At 29.2% G+C, this 10546-nt stretch overlaps 1 protein-coding gene across 1 annotated transcript; it reads left to right on the forward strand.

Moving 5' to 3' along the window:
• Positions 1–7112: 7112 nt before the first annotated feature.
• On the forward strand, positions 7113–9889 carry LOC119615665 (synaptotagmin 1-like; the record flags this gene model as incomplete). Its single annotated transcript, XM_037971672.1, has 5 exons — positions 7113–7349; positions 7419–7678; positions 7736–7831; positions 9316–9510; positions 9608–9889. Coding segments are annotated over exons 1-5 (1053 nt in total), but the record flags the coding sequence as incomplete, so codon positions are not given.
• Between the last annotated feature and the right edge of the window lie 657 nt (positions 9890–10546).

Below are 10546 nucleotides of genomic sequence, written 5' to 3' on the forward strand. Positions count from 1 at the left end.
AAGACGAAGTATCTACTATACGTATGAGTAATATATTATTTGATATACAAAGCACAACGTATACGTATGTATTCCCTTACGTATACACATAACTTGATCAAATTCTCTGTAAAATTTAAGATTTTATAAAATGTTTAAAAATCATCAAAATACAATACAAGCAGACTCATGAGTTTGTGCAAAAAGTGTGTTTGTTAAAAAATAATATATTAACCTAAAAAAAAAGGAAAAGATTAATCTTTTTCACCTTATCTTTAACATAACCTCAATTTTGTTTAGTAAAACTAACTAATATTTTTCAGCAATATTTCTTAAAGCTTTTTTCTTTAATTTTGTTTCTTAACAAGTATCTACTATATTTATTATTTCATCTTTTGGTGCTTGAACTAAAACATCTGTTTCTCAAAACGCCTACAAGATTTTAGAGTGTGATTTATACAAACAAAACTGTTGATATCCTGCAGCCATGAGTCATTCATTAAGCTTTTAACTTTTTTAATAATAATTTTTTTCTTTTATAACATTAATCACATTTATTGCCATACTGTTTTGAAGCACTTAAATATAAAGTATATTTATTGAGAATATATGTATGTAAGTCAAAAGTGTTTCATGAATAAGTAATTTTTTTTTAAATGAAAACTTTAGGATTTTAAGTAAAATTAAATATTTAGAATTAGGAATTATGTGAAGATTTATTTCTTAGAAGTAGCGAATTGTATTTTTACTGTATAAAGTTTCCAAAATGCTTATATTTCTTTAAATAGATCAGTAGATTCTACAACTCGAACTTAACAGACTAAAGAATGTTCTATAGTCCAGACTATATACTGTTCCATAGTCCAAACTATAAACTGTCTATAATATATACTATGGACTGTTCTATAGGCCAGAATATAGACTGTTCTATAGTCCAGGCTATAGACAGTTCTATAGTCCAGACTATAGACAGTTCTATAGTCCAGACTATAGACTGTTCTATAGTCCAGACTATAGACTGTTCTATAGTGGACTATAGAACAGTCTATAGTCTGGACTATAGAACTGTCTATAGTCTGGACTATAGAACTGTCTATAGCCTGGACTATAGAACAGTCTATATTCTGGCCTATAGAACAGTCCATAGTATATATTATAGAACAGTTTATAGTTTGGACTATGGAACAGTATATAGTCTGGACTATAGAACATTCTTTAGTCTGTAAGTTCGAGTTGTAGAATCTACTGATCTATTTAAAGAAATATAAGCATTTGGAAACTTATTACAGTAAAAATACAATTCGCTACTTCTAAGAAATAAATCTTCACATAATTCCTAATTCTAAATATTTAATTTTACTTAAATCCTAAAGTTTTCATTTAAAAAAAATTACTTATTCATGAAACACTTTGACTTACATACATATATTCTCAATAAATATACTTTTATATTTAAGTGCTTCAAACAGTATGGCAATAAATGTGATTTAATGTTATAAAAAGAAAAAATTATTATTAAAAAGTTAAAAGCTTAATGAATGAATCATGGCTGCAGGATATCAACAGTTTTGTTTGTATAAATCACACTCTAAAAATCTTGTAGGCGTTTGAGAAACAGATGTTTTAGTTCAAGCACCAAAAGATGAAATAATAAATATAGTAGATACTTGTTAAGAAACAAAATTAAAGAAAAAAGCTTTAAGAAATATTGCTGAAAAATATTAGTTAGTTTTACTAAACAAAATTGAGGTTATGTTAAAGATAAGGTGAAAAAGATTAATCTTTTCCTTTTTTTTAAGGTTAATATATTATTTTTAACAAACACACTTTTGCACAAACTCATGAGTCTGCTTGTATTGTATTTTGATGATTTTTAAACATTTTATAAAATCTTAAATTTTACAGAGAAATTTGATCAAGTTATGTGTATACGTAAGGGAATACATACGTATACGTTGTGCTTTGTATATCAAATAATATATTACTCATACGTATAGTAGATACTTCGTCTTTTGGTGCAAATGTTTTGGAAAAAAGACAATTTATTAAACTTTCATGTAAGCAAGATTGTATTGATTTCATTTTTTTAAATTACTGTTGTAATTATATTTGTCAGCACTTTGGAAACAAAGATAAGTTTAATGGAGCTAATGCAAGTATTACTGTTTGCTGTTAAATTTTCATGCTTTTAAAAGGAAAAAATTCTAGTAAGGACAAATAGTTGTAATCTATAGTCCAGACTATAGGGTATAGAGCAGACTATAGTATATAGTCTAAAATGCAAACTATAGTCTATAGTGCAGACTATAGTGCAGACTGTAGGCTTTAAACTATAGTTCAGAATATAGGCTATAGTGGAGACTGTAGTATATAGCCTGCAGACTATAGCGCAAACTTCAGTCTATACTTCAGACTATACCCAATAGTCCAGACAATAGTATATAGTCAAGACTATAGTTTATAGTCCAGACAATAGTTTATAATCCAGACTATAGTCTATGACTATAGACTATTATAGTCTATGACTATAGACTATTGTCTATAGTCATAGTCTGTAGTCCAGACTATAGTCTAAAGTCCAAACTGTAGTTTATAGTTCATACTATAGTCTATAGTCCAGACTATAGTCTATAGTCCAGACTAAAGTCTATAGTCCAGACTATAGTCTATAATCCAGACTAAAGTCTATAGTCCAGACTATAGTCTATAATCTAGACTATAGTCTATAGTCCAGACTATAGTCCAGACTATAGTCTATAGTCCAGACTATAGTCTATAGTCCAGACTATAGTCTATAGTCCAGACTATAATCTATAGTCCAGACTATAGTCTATAGTCCAGTCTATTGTCCAGACTATAGTCTATAGTCCAGACTATAGTCTATAGTCCAGACTATAGTCTATAGTCCAGACTATAGTCTATAGTTTATATAGTCAGGTAGTCAAAAGTATAGTCAATTGTCCAGACTACCATCTATTAGCCACACTACAGTCTATGATCCAACATATAGTTCAGACAGTAGGCTACAGTACAAACCGAATTTCTTATAAAAAGTCCTTTTATTGTTTATAAATCAGATTTTTCAGCAAAAATTTCACTAAAAATTTATATATCACTAAAAATAAAAACTTCACCAAATCCAATTTTCAAAAACTAAAAATCGAATTTTTTTGTTAAAATCCAAATCAAGACAAAAAGACAACTTTTTCACTAAAAATTTGTAGATTTACTTAAAATCCCATTTTTCACTGACACACAACCTTAATTTTATACTCAATCATTGCTAACAAACTACTAATCACTGAACAAAATTACAAATATCCATAACCCAGAAAAACTTTTTTCTCATTGTGAACGATATTTGTAACAAAATTCCAATGTGATTGATGGAAACTCCTTTGATTGTGACAAGTGTATTTATACAATGAAACTAAAAAATTACACTAATCATTTGTAATAAAAGTATTTATTAAAAATTAACAACAAAAGACTTATCAAACTGTATATAGTATCATTAACAACTAATTAAGAAGATAAAATAAACAGCAAATTTACTAGAGCGTATTAGTAATATATTTCTATTATTACATAAATCATACGCTCAGTAGTAAAAATATTTTGTAAACAAATTTATTATTGTTATTTAATATTTAATAATAATGAATACACAACTTACAAAAATAAACCGAAAATAAATATTATATAGTTTGTTGTAATACAAGGACAATAGATTTTTTTATGTGTGTGTGTGTTTCAAAATATAAAAAATATATAACTCATACTTATGTATAGTGTGTAACTTAATAAGTACAAAAATGAGAGCATTACAAAATTATTGTTTTACATAAGTACATAAGTGTTGTAATACACAGCACGTACTGGAAAAATCGTTCATAAATTTCCTTGTATTATCAGGAATTTTACAAAATTCCACTTCATTTCACAAATAAACTTCTTTTTTAGCAAAAATAAAGTAGTGGATGTTCGTCAAGGAAAAATATATAAAATCTAATGCCAAAATTTTAAAAGAAAATTTCCAGAAAACTTTTATTGAAAATAAATAGTTTTATTTTTGTATAAATGATGTCCTTGTTTTTTGGCAAAAGTGTTAAAGTAAAACAGGAAGCGTAATCGATTTAAAAAGGAAAAGCCAAAATACAGAAAAAGCAACTGTAATGAAATTTTTTGAATACAATCTAAATTATAGAAATAATTTCAGTTTAATTATAACGAATATTCTTTTATCATATAAAATTTTTATTTTAGCAAAATGTAAATGAAGAATAGCAGGAAAACTTTATTTTCATTTTAAAAACAGCCTTCAAACACCCACACACATATAAATTTTTGAATTTGCAAATAAATTTCCACCTTCAAGTGTTTGTTTAAAACCAACATAGTGTAATAGGGAGGAGATAGAGGGGAGTGTGAAGACAAAAGATACAGAATGTGTAAGAGTAAATTCTAAACATCTGCTAAACAATAATAAAACTAACAATTAAAATAATGCACTAGTATGTAAAACTATAAATAAAATAAATTATACCTACACACACACACATATGCAACCACAAATACGCACTAACTATTTATATACACACGTATGTGTGTATACACTCAAAACAACTGTTCATGACTTGCCACAAACCATCAAACAAAATAAATTTACATTTAAACTAGTTCTTTAGATTTTTATTTAAGAAAAAAATAATAATTTATTAAGAAACCACAGATTCTGCCTAGGAAATGATCTTTAAAGAAAAACAGCAAAATATTATTTCATAAATCTGTTTCTGAAAGGTCTTAGAAGACATATAGAAATTTATTTAATATTATTTTTAAATGTACATACATAACAATTTATTATAAAAATATGACAATCAAATCATGTTAAACAATCAATAAAATAATTGATTTTATAAAGCACTACTCTCTTCTCTTATTTTATTTCGTATAATGTTAGTGACAAGTATTTTGCCCAAATGATTTTATAATGTGCAAAACAAAAACATTAAATTAATGAAAATTTTCCATTAAAATAAATTAAAGTTTATATGCTGCTGTATATAAAGTTTAAGGATTGAAGGAATTAGGAAAATATATCTAATAAATTAAATCAATTGTGTTATTTGGGTTTGAATCCGATACAAAAAAAGCACTAAATATAATTAAGAAATAAAGAAATAATGGATCAAATTGGCAACAAATAGCTTATCCTTGACATTTTAAATATGTAGCCTGTAGACAAGAACATCGTCAATAGACGAGGGTATCACTTACAGTCCAGACTATTGTCTATGGATCAGGGTATCGCCAATAGTCCAGATTATAGTCCATAGTCCAGACTATAGTCTATAGTCCAGACTACAGTCTATAGTCAAGACAAAAGTCTATAATCCAGACTAAAGTCTATAATCCAGACTATAGTGTATAGTCCAGACTATAGTCTATAGCCCAGACTATAGTCTATAGTCCAGACTATAGTCTATAGTCCAGACTATAGTCTATAGTCCAGACTATAGTCTATAGTCCGGACTATAGTCTATAGTCAAGACTATAGTCTATAGTCCCGACTATAGTCTATAGTCCAGACTATAGTCTATAGTCCAGACTATAGTCTATAGTCCAGACTATAGTCTATAGCCCAGACTGTAGTCTATAGTCCGGACTATAGTCTATAGTCCAGACTATACTCTATAGTCCATACTATAGTCTATAGTCGAGACTATAGTTTATAGTCCAGACTATAGTCTATAGTCGAGACTATAGTTTATAGTCCAGACAACAGTCTATAGTCCAGACAATAGTCTATAGTCCAGACAATAGTTTATAGTCCAGACTATAGTCTATAGTTCAGACTATAGTCTATAGTCCAGACTATAGTCTATAATCCAGACTATAGTCTATAGTCCAGACTATAGTCTATAGTCCAGACTATAGTCTATAGTCCAGACTATAGACTATAGTCCAGACTATAGTCTATAGTCCAGACTATAGTCTATAGTCGAGACTATAGTCTATAGTCAAGACTATAGTCTATAGTCCAGACTATAGTCTATAGTCGAGACTATAGTTTATAGTCCAGACTATAGTCTATAGTCGAGACTATAGTTTATAGTCCAGACAACAGTCTATAGTCCAGACAATAGTCTATAGTCCAGACAATAGTCTATAGTCCAGACTATAGTTTATAGTCCAGACTATAGTCTATAGTCCAGACTATAGTTTATAGTCCAGACTATAGTCTATAGTCCAGACTATAGTCTATAGTCCAGACTATAGTCTATAGTCCAGACTATAGTCTATAGTCCAGACTATAGTCTAAAGTCCAGACTATAGTCTATAGTCCAGACTATAGTCTATAGTCCAGACTATAGTCTATAGTCCAGACTATAGTCTATAGTCCAGACTATAGTCTATAGTCCAGACTATAGTCTATAGTCCAGACTATAGTCTATAGTCCAGACTATAGTCTATAGTCCAGACTATAGTCTATAGTCCAGACTATAGTCTATAGTCCAGTCTATAGTCTAAAGTCCATGCTGTAGTCAAGACTATAGTCTTTAGTCCAGATTATAGTCTATAGCCCAGACTATAGTCTATAGTCCACTCTATAGTCTACAGTCCAGACTATAGTTTATAGTCCAGATAATAGTATATAGTCCAGACTATAGTCTAGTATCCAGTCTATAGTCCAGTCTATAATTCAGACTATAGTCTATAGTCCATAGTCCAATCTATAGTCTATAGTCCATTCTATAGTCCAGTCTATAGACCAGTCTATAGTCCAGACTATAGTCCAAACCATAATCTATAGATCAGAACAGTTTTGCGGTAATTGTTATACAAGTCCAGAATTCTGGTGACTTTATATGGAAAAGTAAATTTTCGTAATAATTAGATGTTTCGTTTATTTCAAAGCAACGAGGAATATCGGGATATCGGGAAGAATATACATATATCCAAAAAATTAAAATTTATACACCGTTTCTGGAGATAATTAACAATTTGTTGAATCTTTAAGCCAATAATATGCTGATACATATACATATATTTACTCCAAATTCTTTCAATAATATTAAAAACTTTAAATATGTCTTATGAAATTACTAATAATTAAATTTTCAATTTCTAGTAGTAAGCGATCATCATGCCACCAAATGAAGTGACAGTCGATGAGCCAAAACCAGCGCCTGAAGTGGAATCAGCGACTGCAGAACTAGAAACAGCAGATCAAAAAGCCGAAGAAGCAACACAGCATTCAATATTTCGAGAAAATGCACATCAACCAGTTGGAGAAAATCAAAAAATTATACCCAACATAGTAGAAACGACACAAACCCCACTAGGCACAACAGAAGGAGAACCAGGTTGAAACCAAAAACAACACAAACTTAAATACTAAATCCAACTAATTTTTCTTTTTTTGATATACACAGAAGAGACTACTACTAAGACCTCAGTGTTACAAAAAGTCGAAAATGCTGGTGAACGTGTTACCATTGCAATTGCTGATAAAACTGGTCTACCCACATGGGGTGTGGTGGCCATTATTATATTGGTATTCCTGGTTGTCTTCGGCATTATATTCTTCTGTGTACGAAGATTCTTAAAGAAGCGACGAACTAAAGATGGTAAGGGTAAGAAGGGTGTTGATATGAAATCGGTACAATTATTAGGATCAGCGTACAAAGAAAAAGTAAGTATCAAATGCGCTATTAAATCTTAATAGTTATTGGGTTCTGGTATGTCATAGGTTCAGCCTGATATGGAGGAACTCACCGAAAATGCTGAAGAAGGCGGCGAAGAGGATAAAGAAAGTGAACAAAAATTAGGCAGACTGAATTTTAAGGTAAATTTCATAGTTAAAAAATATTTAACAAACAGACTCTTCATACAATCTCTTGCTATATAACTTACTATATGATAATTATTATAATGATAATGATGATGATGATGTTGTATAAATACTATGTGTTGAATATTTATAACAAAAAGACACTTGATTACAAGAACAATAATTTCTACAAACATACTTACAGTTAAATATGTTCACATGTACAGAAGCATAATAACAATGTATGTGTAAAAAAGGGTAATAAGAAATGTATTACACAAGGTTTTTCTTTCCTGTTTGGTTTTTTCTAATTTTTTTTTCTTAAGAAAATATCAATAATTCCATGGCACACTTTTAAAAATATATTCATACTTGTTTTATAGTCAGTCAGTCAGTCAGTCGTACATACAACATAATCTCATGTACCAACCAGCCACCACCACATTAATTCAATTGGTTTTCAATGTTAAACAAATTTTACATAATTATCATAATATGACTTGAATATAAATTTATGTGTTTTATACTAATACTAAATGAATTAATTATGGGTATTAATGCTCCTTCGTTACTGGTTTATACAGAACTTTAAAAGAATGATTTAAAGAAATTGTTAGAATGTAAATTCTTCCCATGAAAATTTTTGAAATTTTATATCACATTCGAGTCATTAACGATCTTATAATACGATGAAAATGATCATATATATACGTGCTCATATTCACATCATAAATGATCATTTTGTCGCAAGAATCTGGTTCCCTACACTGCGACTCTCCCAAAAGAAACTTTTATGAATAGTTCTTCTGATCGGTTTCGACATATTTTTCCATCGTAATAAAACAGTTTGTGATTGATATTTTGAATAGAACTTCTTTAAAACATTAGCGTCGATCATTAATCAATCAGGTTCAGTTCATCAAAAGAACTCGAAGAAGACTCAGTTCGGTTATTAGTTATCCCATAATGTTGACGGTATTAATACTTAATAGCTAAAGAAGTTTTCTTATTAAAAGAAGCAGCTATTATTACTTTGTAATGCTATAGGTAATCAGACAGTATTGACTTGCTAATATAACGATTTATTGAGTGAAAAAATGTATTCCTTTAGTACACAAATCCTCAATTAGAAAACTTAATAGAAGAAAATTTCAAAACTTAAAAGTTTCAATCACAAAAACTTCCGACCATTAATATTCCATTCACAAATTCTTTGATCCATCACACATAAACCATATAGACAAATACAACTCAAACATAATATTCACACATTTAAAACATATTAAACATTAAAAACATAAAATTAACTTTTAAAGTTTATAAACTAATTTGAAATTTTCCATTTTATTCCTTTCTAAAATGCTATACCTTGGAAATTTTCTACTAATCGATACAAATTACGGATCACAATTAAATTTGAATGATCTTCCTTTATACATATTATTTTTGGTTTCCTTTATTTGTTTCTTTCTATTTTTCTCTTGTCATTTCGAAAATAGCTTGAATATGATTTCAATTCGAACAGTTTAGCCGTAACTGTTATACAAGCTGAAGAATTGCCAGCTTTAGATATGGGTGGTACCTCAGATCCTTATGTTAAAGTTTATCTGTTGCCAGATAAGAAAAAGAAATTCGAAACAAAAGTACATCGTAAGACACTAAGTCCAGTTTTTAATGAAACATTTACATTTAAGGTGGGTGATTAGCACACTTACACACACAAAGTGGTTAATTTATTTTGCTAAAAAAAAGAAATACTAATCTTAAATATTTATTTTTTTATTATAAAAGAGTTTACCCTACGCTGATGCCATGAATAAGACTTTAGTATTTGCCATCTTTGATTTCGATCGTTTCTCAAAGCACGATCAAATTGGTGAAGTTAAGGTACCACTGTGCACAATCGATTTGGCGCAAACAATTGAGGAGTGGCGTGATTTGGTCAGCGTCGAAGGTGAAGGCGGTCAGGTAAGAAGAATTTTTATTTATTTTTATAAATATTACGTCTTTAAACAACAGAAACTTAAACATATATTATCAGCAATACCAAAATTTAGTCAAGATTTAAAAAAAGTGTGTATTCAGTTTTTTGCGGTAACACCATAAAAGTTTCTTCATGAAAAAAAAGATTTTATGAATGTGTGAATGTTTTGTGTGCGTATTTTAAATAATAAATGTTAAATATTAAAAAGAAAATTAGGGTGGCACTAAATTTGGCTGTCTGTAAAACATGTTGCAAGTGAGTTCTTTATGGTCTAAAACTAAACATACTCAAAGAAAGGTGTTAGACTTATTCTAGACTCTCATTTCCATATAGATTATTTCTTAGCTTTAGATTGAACATTTAAAAGATTACTCAGTAGTAATGATCAGTATATAACCTCTTTATTGTCTGAAAGAGTCTTTGTCATCTACGAAAGTTAAGAGTAATCGAGTTTCATTATGAGGGACATTATGGTATAGAATAGTTAAAGTTGTCATTTACACCTGACAACTTTTCCTTTAGACTTAATAGTCTGCGTTTTCTGAAAACGAATATCCCAAGAGTTAAATTTGCATGATCATACACTGAAGTTTCTGAGAGCCAAGTTTGAAATATTTAAGATCATCTTCTTCATCTTTAAGGTCTAGACGATAGACTGAACTATAGACTGGACTATAGACTAGACTACAAACTAGACTACAGACTGAACTAAAGACTAGACTATAGAGTAGACTATAGAAGAGACT

Source organism: Lucilia sericata, unplaced genomic scaffold (assembly GCF_015586225.1).
Source record: "Lucilia sericata isolate MDLA Ls3-8-SP2 unplaced genomic scaffold, ASM1558622v1 Contig006753F_arrow, whole genome shotgun sequence".
Lineage (NCBI taxonomy): Eukaryota > Metazoa > Arthropoda > Insecta > Diptera > Calliphoridae > Lucilia > Lucilia sericata.